General features: G+C 48.8%; 1 protein-coding gene across 2 annotated transcripts; it reads left to right on the forward strand.

Annotated features, from left to right (window-relative positions):
- The first annotated feature begins 2,310 nt into the window (after positions 1-2,310).
- On the forward strand, positions 2,311-22,838 carry Ptgs1 (prostaglandin-endoperoxide synthase 1). Of its 2 annotated transcripts, XM_070013094.1 has the most exons (11): positions 2,311-2,385; positions 2,468-2,560; positions 8,236-8,352; positions 8,730-8,870; positions 9,078-9,221; positions 12,367-12,548; positions 12,659-12,742; positions 14,520-14,766; positions 16,591-16,877; positions 20,204-20,351; positions 21,779-22,838. In XM_070013094.1, the coding sequence occupies exons 1-11, from the start codon at positions 2,379-2,381 to the stop codon at positions 22,132-22,134; spliced, it is 1,806 nt and encodes a 601-aa protein (XP_069869195.1). In that variant the 5' UTR covers positions 2,311-2,378; the 3' UTR covers positions 22,135-22,838. The 2 variants fall into 2 exon arrangements, with proteins under 2 accessions (XP_069869195.1, XP_069869205.1); XM_070013104.1 differs by lacking the exons at positions 2,311-2,385; positions 2,468-2,560 and adding an exon at positions 7,849-7,868.
- Positions 22,839-23,350: the final 512 nt, after the last annotated feature.

Consider the following 23,350-nt stretch of genomic DNA (forward strand, 5'->3'; position numbering starts at 1 on the left):
CTCCTCTTAGTTTCTCAGTGCTAACAGTATGGCTTACCCTCACCTGACTCCCAGCCAATTCTCTCTTCTCCCTCCCTCCATCACTCCCTCCCTCCCTCCCCTCTCCTCCTCCTCCCCTCCCCTCCTCTTCCCCCTCTTCCCTCCTTCCCTCCCTCCCTTCCTGCCTTCCTTCCTTCCTTCCTTCCTTCCTTCCTTCCTTCCTTCCTTGCTTCCTTCCTTTCTTCCTTCAATTTTTTTTTTGCTAGTCCTGGGGATTGAACTGTGGGCATGGGCACTGTTCCTGAGCCTCTTAAGCCACAGCACAACTTCCAGTCTTTTTCTGATTGATTTATTAGAGATAAGGGTCTCACAGACATTTCTGCCCAGGCTGGCTTCGAACCACCATCCTCAGATCTCAGCGGTGGGCTTTGGGGCTGGGGTGTGAAGAGATGTTGGATGGTTTCTAGAGCTTCCTAGTAGAGCTATAAATCTGCTGCAGAGGGAGGGTGGGGGAGCACAGGAGTGAGTCAGGTAAGAGTCAGCTCGGGATTTCCAAAGCATGAATAAGGCTCAGATAGGTGAGAACCCCCTAGGGCCATTCTGATCTAGTCCCAAGCTAGGATGGGCAAGAGATCATGTGATTGCTGAGGTGCAGGGGGTTGGAGAGCCTATAGAGAAGGAGACATTTCGCCACTGTCACCAATGGGATATAGAGAAGATGGATGGCTACGTCCATTCTCCATGACTTCCGTCCTACATTGCATCCATTTGGTTTCTGTCCTCAATCTTCATCCCGTCCATCCTATGCCTGTATCCCTGTGTCCGTACATTCCTTCATTGCCTCCCTGCTTAGTTATCTCCCTCTTTTATTGCCTTCATTCCTCATTGCCTCCATCTTGAGATCTACAAAGTGGGTTCAGAGCTTTGCCATCGTGAGAGCTCCTTTGCTGAACTGGACCTCTCTTCGAGGCCCATCCGATGTTATTATCTTATTGGCCAAATGGGACGCAGAGGCCCAGAAAAGACTACAGATTTGTCCAATGCTACAATGTAGAAAACATGAGAATTGGACTCTTTTTTTTTTTTAATTCTCACGCATAAGTCACACAAGTCCACGCGGCAGGCTTGAGGGCGAGGTGTGGTGGAGGCTCCAGGTGTGGTAACTCCACTGGGCAAGGTCCAAAGGAAGGAAAGCTTGGGAACCTTCATTCAGCAATTGGACCCCACATTACTACCATGATCTTTTATCTTTTTTTGGCTGAAGATTTCATTGTCTTGTATCTCCTTGCTCTGATTGGTTACTTACGGGGAGGGGGCTGTGTCTGGGGTGGAGGGGAAGATGGAGGCTGAGATCAGTACCCTCAGGGTTTGGGTCCCTCCCTGGGTCTGCCCTAGCTTGCTCTGCTTTCCTAGGGTAGCTGGCATTTGTCCCAGTGGAGCATAGGAACAGCTCCGGGGATGGGAGTGACACCCTATGCAGAGATGCCTGGGAATGTCTGGGCTCTTCTGCCAGTCACTCCCCCCCCCCCCCCCCACTCAGGGTCCACAGGGGAAACAGAGGGAGACAACCTGGGGGATGGAGGAGTCTCTGTGTGCCCTTGGCCTGATCCATTAACCCCTTCTTGGCTCAGCTTCCCTAGCTGGGAAAAAGAAAAGCCAGACTTTCGGATGTTATAAAGGCAGCAGGTGCATGTGAGTCCATTTAGAGCATCAGATCTGGTCAGCTCTTGTTAACTGAGCACCTACTGTGTACGTATTATGCATATGGCTCACTAACTCTTCCCCAAACCATTTGGGATGGGTTTTTGTTATTTCTACCCACTTTATAGATGAGAATACTGAGGATCAGAGTGGACAAGCATCGTGTCCAGAGTGTCCCAGAGGGTAGGCTGTAGTGTCTGGATTTGAACTCAGGTCTCCTGGAATCCAGGGAGTGAAGTCTGGGCTCCCTGTGGTAGTGTGTATGCCATGCAGGAAGCCATGCACAGACCTTTCCTCCCTTGCCCTCTCAGGGCCAGTGGCTCAGACTGGCTGCTGGCAGCTTCAGTCCTGTCCCCAAGCCCTGACCTGCCCTCTGCTTTGTACCTGGTGTCTAAGCCTCAGTTTCCTCTCTAGCAAAAAGAGGAGGAGGAGGAGGTGGCTGCAGCATTTCTGGCATTCTCAAAAGGTCGAGTGCCTCAAAGATCTCGAGTGAAAGCCAGTCTTAGTGGTCATCATCCAATAATTAATAAAATGTCTTGGCTGCGGTGGGAGCAGAGGAAGTCAGCAGGGGGGGGAGGTGACAGCTGGAGGGCGGGGCCCTGTGGGCGGGGCCCAGCCCGAGCTGGGACAGTGCAGGAGGCACCGCACAGAGCAGCAGGCCTTCACATTACGCACCCAGCAGTCGTGCCACGCGAGCCATGAGCCGTGAGTTCGACCCTCTGGGCCTCTGCGGGGCTTCCCGGGGAAGCCTTGAATGCCAGGCTCAGCTTCTGTCTCTCCTCTGCAGGGAGCAGTCTGTCTCTCCGGTTCCCGCTGCTGCTCCTGCTCCTACTGCCTGCACCCCCTGTCCTGCCTGTGGATCCTGGGACGCCCACACCAGGTAGGGGGCCTCCTGGATGCCCACCTCAGGTCCTGCACCCCTGGCTTGGTCCCACTCCCTCCTCGCCCCTGCAGCCGGCCTAGCGCTTCCCTTTTCTGCAGAGCCGGAGATGGAGGAGGGAGGTTGAGTCTGGGGGTGTGACAGTGGCCTGTTGAGGGGTGGTGGTGGTGGTTACCAGTTTGTTTCTTTCTTTGAGGGACTAGCAGACCCTCCTGTGTGCTGGGCCCCTGGCTGTCCAGCCAGCTTCCTCACCCAGTAACCCCTCTGTTTCCTGTGGGGAGGGGGAGGGCTTCTTTGGGAGGAAGAGGCTGGGGCTGGGGGGCTGGGAGGGATAAGAACTGAGCCAGGGCTCAGTTTCCTTTCCCCAGCCTCCCTCAGGGCCACTTGTCCGGGGAAGATAGGAGGGAGAAATACATTCGGGGTGGGGAGGGGAGGGGGGCGCTGGGCTGTTTTAACTGAGATTCAGAGGTCACCTGTGAGGTTCCTGTGGAGGAGACGGAGGCCCAGCAGGTACAGTGACATCCTCATCTTTGTACATGGCAGAGTTAGGACTTTAACCCAGGGTTGACTGACTCCATGCACTTTAGCTACATGGTGGCCCAGAAGGCTCCCCACACTCCCTGCCTGCCACAGGGCCTGAGCCCCTGGAGCTCCAGCAGAATGGGGAAAGCCAGGTCTCTCCGGTGCAGTTCCCATCTCCCTGCCAGCTTCGTCTACCAGGTTCTAGGAAGGAATGCACTCCTCCCCCAGCCAGCCTACCCCCCCTTTGCACGTGTGCACACACATGCGTGCGGGCCGCGGTTTCCCTCACCCCATGGCTGTGTGGCCCATGCCACCCACACACCTTGTGGGTATTGGGACTTGAACTCAGGTCCTTGAACTCTAGCTTTTCACTCAAGGCTGGCATGCTAACCTTGAGACACACCTCCACTTCAGACTTTTTGGGGGATCAGAATCTTGGATTATCTGTCTGGGCTGTTTTTGAACTACCATTTTCAGTAGCTAGGATTATGGGCACCTGGTTCCATACCTCTTTGAATTCCCCATCTGTAGAATGGGACCCAAAAAGACTGGATGAGTGCTTGTTTTTTCCCCCTAGATGTTTTGGAGACTGAAAAGAGAAGAACATTATCTTATAGTGTCTATGCAGGTTGTGACTCATAGAAAAGGTTTTGTAGAGAAGGAAGGGTGTATGTATATGCAGGAGTATATGTATGTGTGTGACTGTGTGCATTTGTGTGTGTGTGTGTGTGTGTGTGTTTTACCCTAAGTTTTTTTTTGGGGGGGGGTCCGGTCGTGGGGCCTGAACTCTGGGCCTGGACGCTATCCCTCAGCTCTTCAGCTCAAGGCTAGCGCTCCACCACTTGAGCCACAGCGCCACTTCTGGCTTTTTTCTTTTTGCTTATGTGGTGCTGAGGAATCGAACCCAGGGCCTCAGGCATGCAAGGCAAGCGCTCTACCACTGAGCCGCCTTCCCAGCCCCTACCCTAAGTTGTTAAACAGAATTTTGTTTTTACCAGTCCTGGGGGTTGAACTCAGGACCTGGGTGCTGTCCCTGAGCTTCTTTGCTCAGGGCTAGCACTCTACCAGTTGAGCCAAAGCTCCATTTCTGGCTCTTTGGTGATTAATTGGAGATAAGAATCTCATGGACTTTCCTACCCAGGCTGGTTTTGAAACAGAGAGAGAGAGAGAGAGAGAGAGAGAGAGAGAGAGAGAGAGAGAGAGAGAGAGAGAGAGAGAGAGAGAGAGAGAGAGAGAGGAGAGAGAGAGAGGAGAGGAGAGGAGAGAGAGAGAGGAGAGAAGACGGAGGACAGAGAGAGAAGGGAAGACAGAGAGAGAGAGAGAGAGAGAGAGAGAGAGAGAGAGAGAGAGAGAGAGAGAGAGAGAGAGAGGGAGGGAGGGAGGGAGAGAGGGAGGGGGAGGGAGAGAGATTGAGGATCCATATGCTCAGTTCATCCTCTCAGTCCTCTAGATTGGCACAGGGCTTAAGGGTTAAGGCATGACCTGTGGCCAGGTGGAAGAATTTGAGGCTTGGCCGGCCTGGTGGTACCTGACCCGAGGCGGTCTACAGGCTTCATGTTGGGGTCAGGGCCCCAAGCCTGGCCACCTTGGCCTGTTTCCTCTTTGGCTGCTAGACTCCTGGAGCTTCTCTAAATATTATTCTTAGGGGATTTGTTGCAGCCTCTTCTCTTGTGCCTGCTGCCTACGCACTCTGGAAGATGTGGTGCACCTCAACGGGCCTGTGCCCTGCTGCGCTAAGTCCTTGCAAACTCCAACTCCTGGGCTGGGGGACTTTTTCTTACCCAAATCCTTGGGAAGTGTCTGGAGCCAGGCAGACCTGGATAGGGGGAATGCGTGGGAACAGGGACCATATGCTCGGCTATCATGTGTGTATGGTACAGGCAGTGTGGGTGTCAATCATCCTGCTTAGGGGGCCTTGGGGCACTTAATACAAACAAGTTGTAGACTTTTCTTGTGAGGGGTGGGGCAGTCTCTTCCTTTGAGCCAACCCACTCTATCCTCTAGGATGACAAAACAAGGTCCTGAGGTCAGAAGAGACTGGCTCAGGGACACATAGCCAGTGGGAGCAGCCACTTTGGAATTCTTTCTTGGGTACTTAACTTGGTTTCTGGCCTGTGCTGAGTGTGACCCACTCAAAGTGAATTAAATCGTGTCTGTACCTCCCAGCTCTCTTTCCTGATGGCTTATTATTTCCTCAAGCAAGATGGGTGATCTCAGCAGAGGGTGGAGGATCCTCATAGAATTAACTGGGTTGGCACCAGAGGATGCGGGATTGAAGTCAGAGTGAAGGAGGATCTTCCTGTATGCATAGTTTCTAGGAGTCAGGGGTTGTGGTAAGGCAGAGCAGTGTCTAGGTCTGAGTTTCAGTCCTACTGTCATTCATTCAGCATTTTCAATTATCTTCCCTGAAAGAACAGTGAAAGTTAACCCTGGGAAGGACATTTCCAGCCTTTAGATCTATGTGCCTCACCTTTCCCATCCCTTCCCCAAATCTAGGCCTGGAGATCTCCTGGGGGAGGATAGGGTGGGGAGGTAGGGGTGGGAGGAAGAAAGGGGTTCACGTTTTAGCTTTGCAACCTCTAAGCTGAGGGGCTTGGGCAAGTCTCTTGCCTTCTCAGGAGCTGGAGCTCCTCTTGCCCCTTCTAGGGAGTGCTGGGGTGGGGGTGGGGGAGCCATGGACAGTGAGGTCATGGCCTTGATCTGCTACAGCTCTGCTACCCCAGCCCCACACGCAGCTCAGACCTCTGTCAAGCAGCACCCTGAGGGCAGCTGGTGTTTATGGAAAGATTGTGGGGGAGGAGGGAAGGGGGGCTTGGGCCAGAAGGAGGGGGAGAGTAGGAGAGGGGGCGGGGCTTGGTGTGGGCAGCAGCTTGTGGCTCTCTGTTGGCTGGAGCAGACCTGGGGACTGCAGCGGGAGGCCTTGAAGCTAGTCTGGGAGGGGGCAGGCCGCTCTCCTGCCAAGCTGGGAGTGGCTAGTCTCCTCACATCATTTTAATTAATTCCATAGACATTTGCTAAACTCTGGCCACCACATGGCTCCCTGGGTGTCTGGGGCGCCATCAGGACTTGGGCAGATCCCAGGCTGGGTGCCTGCTGGGGGCAAGAGAGTGTCTGCAGAATTCTCTCTCTCTCTCTCTCTCTCTCTTTCTCTCTCATAGAGGCAAGCAGGGGGAGAGTGAGAAGCAGGGAGGGTTGGAAGGAGGGATGGAGCCAAGCTTTGGCCTTTGAGGTAGAGGGTTTCCACAGCGAGTCTGAGCTTTAGGGGCCTCTTACGTCTCCCGTGCTGTGGGAATGTGGAACTGGGGCTAAGAGGAGGAGCTCCCCGCAGCCCCTTTGTCCTCCCCCACCCTCCAGCTCATGCTTGCCTTGTGGAAGAACGAGACCATTGGTGTCAGAGGTGGGAGCTGGCAGGTGAATTCAGATGAATGAGGATTGGTCCAGCAGGGGTGAGAGGTAGGGGGTCTCTGAGCCAGCCCAGAGGGCTGGTCCTGAGTTTCCTTGGCCTTTCTGTGCCAAGAAGGGAAGGCTGGGGTTTTGCCTACCAGATATGCCTGTGGCAGCCTGATAAGGCCTTTTTTTTTTCAGTCCAGCCTTCTTCCCCTTGGCCTTCCTTTCCCTCTCACACCCACCCCGGCATGAACTGCACAGTTGCCAAGGCATAAGCAAAACTATTTGCATAATAGTTGCGATTTTTGTGGCCCTAGATGGAGGGCTCTGTGGACCTCCCAGGGGGTGGGGCAGGAGGACTCAGCTGCCCAGGCTAAGCCCCCTGCTAGGAAATGAGAACTTGGAGACTGGCGTAAGGGTGAGGACTCACCCAGAGTCATGCTGTCTGATGTCAGCACCCCCGAGATGAATGAATGTTTCATCCCTGGCTGCTCATGCCTTTCACTACCCTCTTGACCCCTCGAGCCCTCAAGCTGCACAGAAGAGTTCCTCCAAAACATTGGCTCAGAGCCCAAAAAAAGAAGTATGGTTTCAGAAGGGATTTGGACACATTTCTATAGACAGCTGGGGAAGAGACCTCTTCCTAGGAGCCAAGCATCCTGTGTGTCTACCTGACTCTGCTCTGTGTCCTTGGTCGAATCACCTCTCGCTGAACTTTGGTTTCCCGTTGCTGAGCAGGTTTGGGGGAGAGGGGAGAGGCTCCATAGGGGCTGACGATGAGCACAGGGACTCTGACTGCCTGCGGAAGCGTTTCTGGGCAAAGGCAGCCAGTGGATGGCAGTCAGAGGAATCAGGAAGGACTTCCTTGTACAAGTAGTCTTCCAGGAGGGAGGAGAAAAGCTATGAGGCTCATCTACCCTTTCCTAAGAGGAGATTTTCTTCTAGCCATGCTACCCTTGTTCCCTGGTTCATGACTTTCCCTCGGGATCTTAAACCCCACTCTGATTTGGGCCAAGTCTGTGTGTCTCATGAATGGAGGTCAAGGCAGTTGAGACATTGGAGTTCCCCCTCTTTTCTTCCTGTACCCAGAACTCTGTCTCCTGAGTTCTGGAAACTCCTTTCCCGATACGTGATTATTAAGCTAGCTGTAGGGTACAGGCGGAAGTGAAGAGACAGGCAATTGGTCAGATAGGACCATTACTTGACTTTCTCCTTTTTCTGGTCTCTGGTTCTCCATCTCCAAAGTTGGCATCAAGATGACCTGCTCTTTACTTCCTCCTGTAGAAATGGATGGTGACCAGCCTCATTTTCCTACTGTCCAGGTGCTCAGAAACTTGGAGCTGATCTGAGAGAAGCCCTCCCCTGATCCTTGTTCCTTTTCTGAGTCCTACAGCAGGAAGTGAGTGCTCCAGCCAGAGGCCTGAAGGGCTGCAGTGTCTTATCTGCCAGCCATTTCAAGTGTCAGCGTCAGGGCTAGGGGTCTGGACTTTTCCCCTGCAGGCCTTTGGTGGCAGCAGGGAGGAAGCATGAGCCCCTGGAGGCCCGGTGTGGAGACTGGGTGCTGGGGAATTTAAGTTCAAGGTTATGGGAGCTCATGGAGGTGGGGAACTCTGCAGCCCAGAGAGGGGGTCACCTTGTGATTTAGGACTCAGCTGTGACTTGAGTCCTTGCCCTTGGCTTCTCCCCCCCCCTCCTCCCCTTTACAGACTGCCTGGGATCAGGGCGCCATGCAGGGAAGATGTCTCATGCCTGTTTCTCACCCGCAGTGAACCCCTGTTGTTACTACCCGTGCCAGAACCAGGGTGTCTGTGTTCGCTTCGGCCTTGACGGTTACCAGTGTGACTGCACCCGCACGGGCTATTTGGGCCCCAACTGCACCATCCGTGAGCCGGATCTCCAGCCTCTCCAGCCCCTGGGCTCAGACCCCACTTCCTGTCCTCACCTCTGACCCCATGTCCCTTCTCTTTCCTGGCCTGGCTCTGGTCTCTCCCTGACCTGGCTCCCGCATGAACTCTTGCTTCCGTTCACCAACAGTCCTGGCCTGTGGGCTCTGTGGCCATGCAGTACCATGTTTCCCGGTCATCCGTCATCACACCTGGCTCTGTCATGTGTCACACTTCCAACACTCTATCCAGATCCTTGTCCCACAAATGCTACCCTGTCCCCTCCTGGCCCTTGCCCCTCAGTCCCCATCTTCCTACCCTGGCTACTTTTGGTCCTCCCATGAGGGCCTACTGAGCAGCTCCCACTGCTTCTGCAGCTGAACTCTGGACCTGGATCCGGTCTTCCTTGCGGCCCAGTCCCACTTTCGTCCACTTCCTACTCACACATGGACAATGGTTCTGGGATTTTGTCAACGCCACTTTTATCCGAGACTTTCTTATGCGCCTAGTCCTCACAGGTGGGTATGGAGGAGGACCCAGCCCTTCCCCAATCTGGCCAGTGAGACATGCTACTAGTCCTGGGGATTCTTGGTATGTGAAGTGGGTGGGGAGACTCTTCAGTGCCAGATTAAACAAACCTTAACCCCAAGAGGAGTCAGGGAAAAGGAGGGTATAACTGGAAGAAATGGAAGCAATTTTGTCACCATTATTTTCTCTCTCTACAGTGCGATCCAACCTCATCCCCAGCCCTCCCACCTATAACTTAGCACACGACTACATCAGCTGGGAGTCCTTCTCCAATGTGAGCTACTACACTCGAGTTCTGCCTTCTGTGCCCAAAGAGTGCCCCACACCCATGGGGACCAAAGGTAATGGGCATGGCATGAGCTGGCCTGGGGACCATAGGAGATGCTCAAGTGCCCTTTTCAGGAACAACAAAAGCAACAGAGCTGGGTGCTGGTGGCTCACACCTGTAATCATAGCTACTCGGGAGGCTGAGCACTGAGGATCATGGCTCATATGGCTGACATGTCTAAAACAGATGAGAACAGGAAAGGCTAGCCACAGGTCTTAGGTCACCAAGAAAGTCAAAGAGACAGGAGGGATGGTCAGTACCTGGAATTCCACAACTCAGGAGTCTGAGGCAGGAAGATTTTGGGTTCAAGGCTAGCTTGGGTTATAGAGCAAGATTCTTCCCCCCTCCCCAAACTAAACCAAGCAAAAAGGAAGAAAGGAACAAAGAAATAAAGAGGCAGAGGCAGAAAAGTGTTTCCATATTCCTAGGCTACTTCTTGGCTTGACCTTTGTCTATTGATGAGGGCCATTCTTCTGGGGGTAGAAGTGATTTCTAAGTTGAAATGGAGGCGATCTGAAGGTAGGAAGACAAGAAGGAAAGAAGGAAGGGAGGAAGGAAGGAAGGAAGGAAGGAAGGAAGGAAGGAATGGAGGAATGAACAGTATGCCATATATTGGTGCTAACACTGTGTTTGGTTCTTTTGTTTGTGTCCCAATCCTGGGGCTTGAACTCAGGACCTAGGTGCTGTCCTTGAGCTTTTGTGCTCATGGCTAGCCCTCTACCACCTGAGCCACAGCTTCACTTCCAGCTTTTTTGCAGTGTTTAATTGGAAATAAAAGTGTCATGGTATCTTGCCCATGTAATTGTAACTCCTCTGTATGGTATTCTCACAATAAAAAAATAAAAAATAAAACAAAATAAATTCAGCAAGAAAAAAAAGAAATATTAAAAATGGAAAAAAAGTGTCATGGACTTTCCTGCCCAGACTGGCTTTGAACTGCTATCCTCTGACCTCAGCTTCTTGAGTAGCTAGGATTACAGGTGTGAACCACTGGTTCTTTACTAAATGTATGTCATTTTCCATGTTCCTCTGGGTAAAGTACAAAGAAGGTCATTTTTCTTCAGTTACCCAAGAACTTTTGGCTTCTAGGTAGGGGGTCTTCCTCCTATGGCCTTCTTCTCAGTTCAACCTTAGTTGTGCAGAAATCTGGAGGTTACTCAGTAAAAGGTCATCCGTTCAGCCAAGAGCACAGAAGACAGACTCATCAGTTCCGCATGCTGTGGCTTCACTTCCTGCCACAGGGTGTCGCTGTTGAACATAGTTCCTGGGCAGCCCCTTGGTCCCGCTTTGGCAGATTTTGAACCTTGTGTGGATATTGATGTCTGCACAGGGTCTCCAGGGACCTGGTCTGGTGGTTCTCAATCACATGGTTAGCTACTATTGTGGCCAGTTTAGCAGAATAGCTGGGTTAAGCCAACATTGCTGAAATCAGTCCTTGTCCAATGTAAGCGAGCAGTTATGCCAGATTGTAGGGGTACAGATCATTTCCTCTAACCTTTTTCTTTGGTAAGCTTCCTTTAGAGCACTTGATATCTCTCCTTGCCAAAGAGATCCAGCTGTTCATTTCAATCCAAAGACTTTTCATCGGTTGTGGACCTTATCTGAACTCTGGTAAAGGGATTCATGTAGCAGAACATAGAAAATCCTAGTGTTGGGTGCCAGCTCATCTGACATAATTGATGAAGGCCTCCTTCCCAATACTTATAATGACAGGCATCTGCTTCCTGATGACTTATCTTTATCCCAGACATAGAGAAAACTGGCATAATTTACAAATATGTTGGCCATTACATTTGACCACAGGCCAAATCTAGCCCATCTCCTGTTTTTATAAATAAAAGTTTTACTGGGATTCAGTTACATTTAAAAAAATGTGTTGTCTTTGATGCTTTCCTGCAATAAAAACAAAACTGATTCAGGTGCCAGTTGCTCATGCTTGTAATCCTAGCTACTCAGGATTTGAGGATTACAGTTGGAAGCTAGCTCAGGCAGAAAAATCTGTGAGACTCTTATCCCCAATTTAATACACACACACACACACACACACACACACACACACACACACACACACACACACACACACACACACACACACACACACACACACACACACACACCCCATGCTAGAAGTGGAGCTGTACTTCAAGTGATAGAGTACTTATCTTGAGCAAAAAAAGCTTAGGGACAGCACAGAACCCAGGCTCTGAGTTCAAGCCTCAGAACCAACAAAACAAAACAAAACAAAAAACAGGCAAAGTAGAATAGACATGACAGAGACCACATGGTTTGCCATGGCTAAAGTATTTACTATCTGAGCTTTTTATGACGCAGGTTTGTTGATTCTTGGTTGAAAGGATTTAATTTTGCAAGATCTCTTGTTATGTTTACATCTTCTCATGCAATCTTTAGGTATAAATCCACTATATAAAAAATAAGTATTATTGCCCTATTTTACGGATGAAGAAACTGAGGCTCCAAGAGATGACTTAACTTTGTTCACATAGTTGGCAAGTAATTGCCAGTGGTAAATACAGCATATTTTGTTCCAGGGCAAGAGAGTCTCTTATTTTTTTTTGATTTTTTTTCTTTTTGATTAATTTTTTTTCATGATGGAAAAGTGCAAATGTACCTATAAGTTGAAAATACAATGAACATATACTCATGTCTTAGTTTCAACCCTAACCCACGATTTACCAGTCTTAAGTCATCTCTTCCTCTCTCATCTCTTCTTCTTTTTTTGAAAGTTTTAGCTAGGATTTATTTTAGTATAACAGGATGAAAGTAGGGAGAAATAAGAGATAGAGAGGGAATGAGGGAGAAAGAGAGAGAGAGAGAGAGAGAGAAAGAGAGAGAGAGAAACATTTCCTGCTTCCTATGTTTAATTCAGGAAATGTGAGTTAAAGACTCAAAATAGTGATTCCCTCTCAGTTTTTAGTGGAGTATTTTAAGGCAAATTTCAAATAGCATGTCATTTCACCTATAAATGCGACTAGGTCTTTTCCCAGTGTGAGTAAAGGGGCTACTGTGTGGGGTAAGGTGTGTCTGAGGAGGATGTTCTGGGCTTCTTGCTTGGATTTTCTCAGTGAGCCCTGACATCTCCAAGACAGGGATAGTCAGATGAGAGCCAGGTAGCAACCACTCTTTACCTCCTCAACCAGGAAAGAAGCAGCTACCAGATGCCCAGCTCCTTGGCCGTCAGTTTCTGCTCAGGAGAAAGTTCATCCCCGATCCCCAAGGCACCAACCTCATGTTTGCCTTCTTCGCACAACACTTCACGCATCAGTTCTTCAAAACATCTGGCAAGATGGGTCCTGGCTTCACCAAGGCCTTGGGCCATGGGGTGAGCACTTAGGAAGAATGCAGAACTGCTCTAGACCTGGCATAGCACATATAGATCATTGTCAGAAGCTTAGAGCCCAGGAGACATATTGGTCCTGTCTCTCTCCTCAGGTAGATCTTGGCCATATTTACGGAGACAATCTGGAACGACAGTACCAACTGAGGCTCTTTAAGGATGGGAAACTCAAGTACCAGGTAGTGCTGGGCCTGGGGATGGGATGGTGGGAAGGATCTCCCTTGGTCTCCTTGTCAAAGGCTGCTTAGGTGGTTTGGGGCTGGGTTGTGTCCTGGAGAAAGTCAGTCCTAGAAGTTGAAGATCTGTGCCAAGAGGAGAGACAGTACACACTGGGGAGCAAATATGATCACCTCCTGGGAGGTGGACTTGGAGCTTCACTAGGGAGCTGCTGTCATTCATGTTGTTTTTTCCACCATGTTGACCGGGTACCATGTTGTGCCTCACCTGAGGGATTGAGCGGGGACCATCCTAGTTATGAGCCCTGCCCCCCAAAGAACCACAGCCATAGAATATATCTAGGATATGGTGCCAGGACTTTTTGTCTATACCAGCATTAACTTAGGTGACACACATACACACACAATTCAAATTTTCTAGAGGTCACATTAAAAAGATAAAAAGAAACAGGCCCCATGGGTTTTCATAAATGTGTTTTGCTTGCTACAATAGTATCTCCATTTCAACATGTACTTACTACAAAAATAAAACGTTTCACATTTTTTTCTATACTAAATCTTTGAAACCTTATGTGCATTTATGCTTGCAGAATGGTACAATTTGGATGCTAAGTTTCCAATGGAGATACCTGATCTCTTGATCGGCACTTAGAGCTTTGTAACCTTTACAGTTGAATAAGTAGATGCACATTCCCAAGTTTGCTGGAGAATCAGTTTTTTTTTTTCTTTTCCCAGTTCTGGTCTTGGGGCCTGGGCACTGTCCCTTAGCTTTTTTTTTTTTTTTTGCTCAAGGCTAGTGCGCTACCACTTGAGTCACACCTTCTCTTCTAGCATTTTGGCGTTTAATTGGAGATAAGAATCTCATGGACTTTCCTGACCAGGCTAGCTGCCATCCTCGGAGCTCAGCCTTCTGAGCAGCTAAGATGACAGGCTCTGAGCCTCTGGAATCCAATTGCAATATCAGTTTTAAAATACTAATGGTAATCAAGTAAAATTGAAATAAAGTAAATTAAAATTTTCACACTAGCCAGATTTCTAGTGTTCAATAGATATAGGTGACTAGTGGCTATCAGAATGGATTGTGCAAATCTTAGCAAATGAAAGAAAAAAATCAGTGCTACATCTTTAGGGCTAAGGTCAGTGCTTGGCATACAGTAGTTCTTTAGTGAATAAGTAGTTAATGAATAAATGAATGAATAAAGAATTTGCTATAGAATTAGTGACATCTACCACTGGTGAGAAGACGTGGGGGCTGCTGAGTAGCTGGAGGCTGGGCCTACCTGGAATCTCATGAGAGGAGAGGAGTAGAGAGGTCAGTAAGGGCAGAGAAGGGCTTTCCAGGCAGTGGGCTCAGCATGTGCAAAGGCCCAGAGACACACACACACAACAGCCTGGCTAAGTTGGAGGGAGCATGAAGACTGGGAGGGATGGGAACTGAGCTGGCATGGAGGGTAAAAATGACTGTGGATGAGGGGGGATGCATCTGGAGGAGGTGTGTCAGGGACTCAGAGAAGTTCAAGGGGATGCATGAGGTTATAGGTCAATGTAGCTTCGTTCCAAAGAAGGATCACACGAGCTATGGTGTGGAGAATGGTTTGTCTGGGCACAAGAGAGCGGAAGAGGAGGGCGTGTTGGACCAGGACACAGAAGTAGTAGGGACAGAGAGCTCTGGGTGGGTGCATGAGGAGGGTAGAATCCCGCAGCAGGGAGGCGTCGGTTTCGGCAGCTGTGGGTGCCCCCCACCCCACCCCCAGGTTGGCAGGCGGCCCCCATCCCACAGGTCCTGGACGGGGAGATGTACCCGCCATCCGTGGAAGAGGCGCGGGTCGTGATGCATTACCCGAGGGGCGTCCCGCCCCGAAGCCAGATGGCAGTGGGCCAGGAGGTGTTCGGGCTGCTGCCAGGCCTCATGCTGTACGCCACGATCTGGCTGCGGGAGCACAACCGCGTGTGCGAGCTGCTGAAGGCGGAGCACCCGACCTGGGACGACGAGCAGCTCTTCCAGACCGCGCGCCTCGTGCTCATAGGTGAGGCTGGGCGCAGAAGCCCTGCCCGGGGCTGCCCTGGATGGCCTGAGGAGAGGGGGGGTGGCTTCCAACGCTGGGAATCCACTGGATGATCCTCCCCCGCCACCCCCCTTCACGCCCCCCATCTGTCCTTGGGGGTGATGGCTGGCTGGATCTGTGGAGCTGGTGCTGGAGAAAGGGACCTAGCACACAGCATGCTGTCAGGAAACACGTCTGTAACCATGTGTGATCCATTGCCCCATGCCTCAGTTTCCCCTCGTTTTCTGTACTCAGATATGCGCATCTGAGACAAGCCGGGCGCATACAGGGTTCAAACTTCAGTTTGTCCAGTCTGGAGGAAGCTTCCGGTGTCCTGCGCTGCCTAGCATCTGCTTTTCTGGCTTTTGGTAGCTGCTAGGTGACTCAGGGACAGGATATTTTTATGTCTACAACCCCAAATGTCAAGTGGTTTCCTGCCTACGAGCTTGGCCTCTGCCATCCCTGTCCAGACCAATTTCTGTCTGAGTCACCCCTTTTCTCTGTCCCTCTCCCCCTCCACACCCCCACTTCTGGGCACCACTGGGCATGGCTGGTCTCAATTATGTGCTGAATTACTACAGCCTGGAGGAACCTGGAATAAGAATAGCTCAAAGAGGAAAGAAGAACTGGTTTTGGTTCAGAAAGGGCAAGTCTATGGCTGGAGGTTACCCAGCACATTGACTGTAGATGAAGCTGTGACTACAGGCAGGAGCCCTAGGGCACTGCACAGCTTTTACCTCCTTTAACTTCCCATAGCTTTCTGAATTGGATATGAATACCCTTGTGAAAAGCTTAGTGGCACCTGCCTGTCATCCCTGCACCTGAGAGGCCAGGGCAGATCAACGGTGAGTCTGATGTCAGACTAGGTTGTAGAATGAGTCCAACAGAATGTATAACTTTGTGTCTTCTTCACATGACCCAGTGAATACTGTTGCACGCGTGTGGGTACGTACACACACACACACACACACACACACACACACACACACACACACAGAGAAGACTCCTTGTGCAGATCAGAAAAAAGTGAGCTTTGGAGAGATGAAGGAACTTGGCTTAAGCTCATAGAGCTACAAATGGCAAAACCAAGATTCGGATGTCTGATTCCAGATTCTGTGGCTCTGTGTCAGTCTACTAAAAGTCAATTTATCTCATGACTAACTGGCCCAAACATCAATTCCTTTTTAATCTCTAGGTGGCCTTTTAATGGAATATTCATTTTGCTGGCTTCTGAGCAGGCAGAGGGAGACTGTGCATAAGAATTCCGATATCAGAACAGATGAGCTATAAAGGATTTTAGCTGTGTGTAGGGCTAAATCAACCTTCTGCCTTAGATCTTGCCTATAGCAGTTGACAGAGTGGTCTCTTTGAAGCTCCCTTGCTTCACTGAGGGGTTTCATCATGAGCCAGACCCCAACTTTTCTAGCTTTTGGGGTTTCTGTAGCCTCTTAATGGGCTCAGTGGTCTCTTCGAGTTAGATGCATTCTTTGTGATATTAGGGATTGAACCCAGGGCTTCCGCACGCCCTTGGCTGTCTCATTTGCATATTATGCTTAGCTGGGTCTACAACCTCCCATTGCATTGTGGGAGTTGTGGTGATCTTGTCTAGGGGTGGAATGAAATCTGAGAAAGTTCTGTTTTCCCATCCCGTTATGAGATGAAGGACAGGCAAGTGGCCACATATTGTTAACCATACCAACGAAAAGGAGACTTTTCATGAGCTGGCCTGCTTTCTCCAAGCCTTGTGTCTATATCACTGTGCTCTGCTGATCTCATTTCTAAACCGGCCCCCCTCCCCCTGGGCAGGTGAGACCATCAAGATCGTCATTGAGGAGTATGTGCAGCAGTTGAGTGGCTACTTCCTGCAGCTCAAGTTTGACCCCGAACTGCTCTTCAGAGCCCAGTTCCAGTACCGCAACCGAATCGCCATGGAATTTAACCATCTGTACCACTGGCACCCGCTCATGCCTGACTCCTTCAAGGTGGGCCAGCAGGAGTATAGCTATGAGCAGTTCTTGTTCAACACCTCCATGCTGGTGGATTATGGGGTTGAGGCCCTGGTGGATGCCTTTTCTCGCCAGAGTGCTGGCCGGGTAAGTCTCAGTCGGGTGAGGGTGAGGGTAGTCAGGCCTTGGGCTCCCATAGACCTGGTTAAAATTCCAGTTTCCTTGTCTGTAAAATGGGTATAATGTCTCTATAGGGGAGCTGTTTTTGTCTGTCATGGGGCTTGAACTCAGGGCCTGTGTGCTGTCCCTCAGCTCTTCTGTTCAAGGCTAGCTTTCCACCACTTGAGGCACAGCTCCACTTCCAGGATTTTGGTAGTTAATTGGAAATGAGAGTCTCATAGACTTTGCTTCCTGTAGTGCCCACGTCGCAGGACCCCCACCAAACCAAGAAGACCACAGAGAGTCAGACGTTCTGAAATGCAAAAGCAAGGTTTTATTTAGATGGGCTGCAGCTCGGGCCTTGTCCTATACTTCCATACAGCAGAGTCTAGGAGGAGAGCCCCGAGCTAAACATTTATAGGGCTTATAAAGGCAAACAACCAGGTGTTTGGATTACCACCACGTGTTGCTCTGCTAGCTGAGATAATTGGTGGTCTAGGTTTGCTCACAGGATTTGCTTATCTTAGTTTTAATCTTTCAGTTTAAACAAGCAACAAATGGTCACTGCCTCAAAAAATGGGGTTAATCCTTCACTTCTCAGGCTGGGCTTCAAACCATGATCCTTAGATCTCAGCCTCCTGAGTAGCTAGGATTACAGGCGTGAGCCATCAGTGACTAGCCTAAAAATGACACTTTGATATATAATTAGAGAGAGGATGCCTGAATAAAATGGTCATTGGTGACTATTTCAGCAGGTTTGAATATATTTTCATAATAAAAATCGAAAAAAAATTAGCTAATGCTTAGGATAGTCTAATGAGTTAGATGTTTTTACTATCTCCCCAGATGACATATAACTTTGCAAACTGTCTATAAACATTGTCAGCAAATATCAAAGACCTTAAAATATTTGCATTCTTAATCTAGACCTTTGTGAATTGCTTCATGACTATTCACTATGATATGATGTTATCACAATATTTTTATGATACTGGATCCAGCCCTCCTCAAGGTGCACAAAATCCATAGATAATAAAAATCCCTTAAACACAATGAAGTTTTGCATTGAACCCATAAACATCCTCCTTATACGTTGGATCATCTCTGGAGAACACTGCATTGTTCATTAGAAAGTGAAGACAAGGAAAAAGCAGTTAACCAGAATATAAGAAGTGACAGCATGGGCTTTCCCTGATGATCATCATGCACCTTGGGACCAATTTTGAGACAGCTGCTTTGCTTTCCTTATCTCGTATTTTATTCCAACATATGAGGTGGATGTTCTTGACTTCTTCTATACATAGGACAGAACTCATACTTAGCTCAGGTAACTGCCCAAGGTCCTTGCGTTTGTTTGCTATGGATTGCCCTAATGAAGTACCACACATGGGATGGCCGGGAACCACAGAAATTATTTATCTTTTCATTGTTCTGGACACAGGAAATCTGAAAGCAAGATGTCATCAGTGTTGTGCTCTCTCTGAAAGCACTTAGGAGAATCTGTTCCATATCTTTCCTTTAGTGTTTGCTGTTGGTGGACAGTCCTGGATGTTCCTTTGCTTGTGGATTTATCACTCTGACCTCTGTTGCCCTTCATCCTGGGTTCTCTGTGTCCTCTTAGAAGGGTAAAGGTTAGGACACACCTTCCTCAAGGATGACCTAATCTGTACTTGAGTCCATTGGTGAAGGTTGTAGTAGTTAACCCCTTATTCATGGTGAACTCATTCTAAGATACCCAGTGGATGGTGGAAATTGCTGACAGTATTGAACCCTATAGACTACATTTTTTTTTATTGTGCCCATTCTGGGGCTTGAACACTGAGCACTTTTGCTCAAGGCTAGTGCTTTGCCACTTGAGCCACTTCCAGATTTTTGGTAGTTAATTGGAGACAAGTGTCTCACAGACTTTCCTACCCAGGCTGGGCTTTGAAAAAACCTCAATCATCAGATCTCAGCCTCCTGAGTAGGTAAGATCACAGGTATGAGCCACAGGTGCCCGGCTCAAAATACCTTATTATACTATATATATTCTTCTTGTGAAGATGTGAGATGATCAATACATGCATGACGGGATAGAATGAGAAGAATGGGGGTAGGGTTAGTTTATTACATAGGATTACTAAGATATAAGAACTATCACATCACAATGGTAAGACAGCTAGCCACATGACTGACAGGCAGGTAGCTCAGCCATTGTGGATCTTCTGGACAAAAGGATGGTTTACATTCTGGGCAGCATCAAATGTGACTGCACTAGATTTCACCATGCTACTAGAAAAGCACATCATTAAAACCGTATGAGTTGTTTATTTTGGGAATTTTCCATTAAATCTTGTACTGTAGTTTCTGTGTGAGTAATTGAAACTGCAGAAAGGGAATTCTCCCCTTCCCTCAAAAAGGGAACTATAGCATTTCTAAATTACTATAGGTTGGGACTTCAGTGTAACTTTTTGGAGGACACAATTCAATCCACACAGCTCCACAGCCGTGTTAATGGGCTGAACTGGGATTGGCACCAGCTTCTGCTTGCTTTGTTCAAAGTTTGTTTTGTTCCAGGTCATGTTTCATTCCAGTATGTTTGTTATTTCCTGCTCCCACCACCCAGTTATACATGTTCTATTGAAACAGAACTCTCTCTGCTTCTGAAGCATTGGCATCCTTTCATCACAAGAAATAGAACTTTCTCTAGAGCAATGACTCTCAACTACTCCTGATCAGAATCATTTTCTAGCACCCTTCTTTATCTCATCAGAACATCTGGGCTTTGATCATATTTTCTCTGCCTTCACTAGGAATAGCAGTAGCCTTTGGTGTGATGCAAAGGACTAGGGAACAGCCTTTGAGCAACTAGAGCAGTCCTCCTGGCCCTTCCACACTTCTGCTTTGAGTAAGTTGAGACTCTGCAATGGCCATGGGACAGATTATGATGCAACAGACTGAGGGCCAACCTTTCCCCCTCCCCCCATCATGGCTGCTAGGTTCTGTGTCCTGGACTTGAAGTATTTATTTTATTTTATTTTATTTATTTTATTCATTTTTTTTGTTGGTCTTGGGGCCTGAACTCTGGCCCTGGGCGCTGTCCCTCAGCTCTTCAGCTCAAGGTTAGCGCTCTACCACTTGAGCCATAGCACCACATCTGGCTTTTTCTGCTTATGTGGTGCTTAGGAATCGAACCCAGGGCCTCATGCATGCAAGGCAAGCGCTCTACCACTGAGCCACCTTCCCAGCCCCTTGAAGTATTTCTTGAAGGACCTGGGGCTCCAGAACAATTTGACCTGGCCCTCAGTTTCAAAGCTGTGCTCATCTCTTGCCAGATTGGTGGAGGCAGAAACATAGACCACCATGTTCTGCACGTGGCCATCGATGTCATCAAAGAAGGGCGAGAGATGCGCATGCAGCCCTTCAATGAGTACCGCAAGAGGTTTGGCATGAAGCCCTACACGTCTTTCCAGGAACTCACAGGTGAGCAACTGCTTCTTGAACATAGTCCCAGCCCTGGAGGGACTCACAGAAAAGTGAAGGAGATAATAAGGAAATAGACCAGGACAATACCAGTAGCCATCACTGTGACCAAGGGAATGATAAAGGTGGTACATAACCCCAATTTGGGGAGAGAAGGTAACTTTTTGGCTGTGTTTGAACGATAAGTAGGAATTTCCCAGTTGGAGAATAGAGAGAGGAACAGTTTTGAGTAGGGCAAGGGGCAGTACAGAGTCACAGAGATCAAAAAGTCTGTGACCACTTGAGACAACTCTTGTAGAGGTGGCTGTAGTAAGGGGCCTAGGTGGGGCGAGCTTGGGAGCAAAGCGCAGAATCGTGGATTCCATGACAAAGGTTTCAGATTCTATTTTACCTAGTGGTCCCTGGATATTTATTGATGGGCCTATTGTGTATGAATTGTGTCAGAAGCTGATTAAAATATCAGATCTAGCGGGGCTATCGATCTGTGGTAGAGTGTAGGTTTAGCACATGCAAGACCTTGAATTCAATCTCCTCCACCAAACCAACCCTCAAACCAAACCAGAAGCTAAATACCCCTTGAAATCTTGTGATTTAGTAGGTCTTTGTAGGGCTCAAGTGTCTGTGTGTGTGTGTGCACGCACACACACACACACACACACACACACACACACACACACACACACCACTTCTGTGGTCCCCAGATTTTGATCAGCCAAAGTGTAACCCTGTTAGTTACAGATAATGAGGCCACGGAAGCAGGACGTGGCCTGCATGGTTGCCCTGTGGAATGGTGGAACATGGGCTTAGGGAAGCATAAAGGGAAGCTCTGTGTCGATCTCTCTTTGGTCACGCTCATGTGGGTCTCACAGGATGGAGGGGAACCTGAGATCAGTCGGTTTCCAAGATCTAGGGACAGTAATATTTGTCGTTTTTTTCATCTCCTATAACAAATGGTGTAGAGGGGAGAAAGACTGCTGTCACTGCCATCTGGGGGCAAATTCTATTATATCTTTAGGCTCTAATATGAAAATGGGGCTTAGATCAAGATAAAGCCTTGAAATCTGCCTGTGAATGAAGCAAGCTAGGAAGTGGAGCCTCCTTCCTGTTAGAATGACCAGATGAATTATCCTCAGAGAAGTGGGATGGATGTGTTTCTTGAGGTCACAAGCTATTTTCTGGTAGATCTAGACCTCTAGGCTCTTTCTTTGTAGTGGATTCTTTCCTTAACAGCCAGTGTAGGATGAGGGTTGATCTGTGCTTGCCTGACCCTTTTTGCCAACACTAGCAAGGCTAGGTTTTAGGGCATTTGTCCAGTTGCTCAGATTATTCTTTTGGAATTCCTTTTATTCCCAGACAAAAGTGTGCCTAGATTCCCACTCAGATCCTAAGGATACCAAGCCTCTGACCGTAGCTTCTTCCACTTGCAGGAGAGGAGGAGATGGCAGCTGAGCTGGAAGAGTTATACGGAGACATTGATGCCTTGGAATTCTACCCCGGGCTGCTTCTTGAAAAGTGTCAGCCCAACTCCATCTTTGGGGAGAGTATGATAGAGATCGGAGCTCCTTTTTCGCTCAAGGGTCTTTTAGGGAACCCCATCTGTTCTCCAGAGTACTGGAAGCCAAGCACTTTTGGTGGTGAGGTGGGCTTCAACCTCGTCAACACGGCCACCCTGAAGAAGCTGGTCTGCCTCAACACTAAGACCTGTCCCTATGTTTCCTTCCATGTGCCATACTCCAGTCAGGATGATAAGCCTGCTATAGAGCGACCATCTAAAGAGCTCTGAGGGGCAGGAACATAGCCTTCTAGAGGGCGGGTCTTTGTGAATGCCATTCCAGAATGCGGAGGCCAGCACCAATGATCTTAAATGCTGGCATTGTGAGGAGTTGGGTTGACATTTAGAGTTTGGGGATGTTCTTGCTAAATTCACTGATCACCCTACCCAGTGTTAGGAGTTGGTCTCATTTGGGCCTCCAGAACTCTGGGCTCCTTCCTGTTCCTTGACAATCTAGAACATCAGGTTCCTGATTGGTTTGAAATATAGGCATTCTAGAATGTAGAGCTCCCAACGAGCCCTTCTAGAAAGCTAAAGGGTTCTGATTTTGCAGTCTAGAATCTGAGTGGCCCTCCAGAATCGTTGGCTCATTAAGGATCCAGAATGTCATGTTCCTGACTGATGATCCAGAACTGAAGCCGATTGGCTGGATCAGTTCTCACTTAAAATATTGATTTATTTTCCTGTTCAGTGAGAAACACACAGAGTAGGAGAACCCAGTGGTCAGCAAGACTTCATTGCCCGAATTTATGCCCAAATGGAGGGGGCAAAGAAGAAATATTCTTCTTCCCCCACTTAGACCCTGGTCTAAGGATGTAGAGAAAATAGGTGGTTTTTCTATGCCATTGGCTGGACGCTACCAGGACTCTGGCCTTAGCCAAGTCTTTACATGTGGCAGCTGTTTCTCATGAAGCTAATAAAGTTCTCTTTCTGAAGTTGTCGGCTATCTATGTCTTTTGGTCTCACCCTCATATGGAGCCATAGCACCCATATTCCTTTTTCCTTTCCACAATACTGGAGACTCAGCATGAGTTCTTTATTTATTTACTTACTTTGTGGAGATTCCTGAGACCCAGTCTTGTGTATGTCCTTCACCTGGTGTGCTTCATTTGTCCCCATAGGCCAGCTTTATCCAATATACTCCTCTTCTAAAATACTCAACTGCCAGGCACTGGTGGCTCACACCTGTAATCCTAGCTACTCAGGAGGCTGAGATCTGAGGATCGCAGGTCAAAGCCAGCCCGGGCAGGAAAGTCTGTGAGATTTTATCTCCAATTAACCACCAGAAATCCACAAGTGGTGCTGTGGCTCAAGTGGTAGAGCGTTTGCTTTGAGCTGAAGGGATCAGGGACAGAGCCCAGGCCCAGAGTTCAAGCCCCATGGCCAACCACCAAACAAAAAATACTCACCTGTCCAGTTTTGGAAATATAACATCTAGTTCCTGCCA

Source organism: Dipodomys merriami, unplaced genomic scaffold (genome assembly GCF_024711535.1).
Source record: "Dipodomys merriami isolate MVZ:Mamm:240054 unplaced genomic scaffold, mDipMer1.0.p SCAF_11, whole genome shotgun sequence".
Lineage (NCBI taxonomy): Eukaryota > Metazoa > Chordata > Mammalia > Rodentia > Heteromyidae > Dipodomys > Dipodomys merriami.

Bases quoted from the DNA above. Each gene is read 5' to 3' on its own strand.
- Ptgs1 (XM_070013094.1), top strand. The intron at 8,353-8,729 runs GTGAGCCGGATC...CTGCTTCTGCAG, and splicing joins GGGCCCCAACTGCACCATCC to CTGAACTCTGGACCTGGATC. The intron at 8,871-9,077 runs GTGGGTATGGAG...CTCTCTCTACAG, and splicing joins TATGCGCCTAGTCCTCACAG to TGCGATCCAACCTCATCCCC.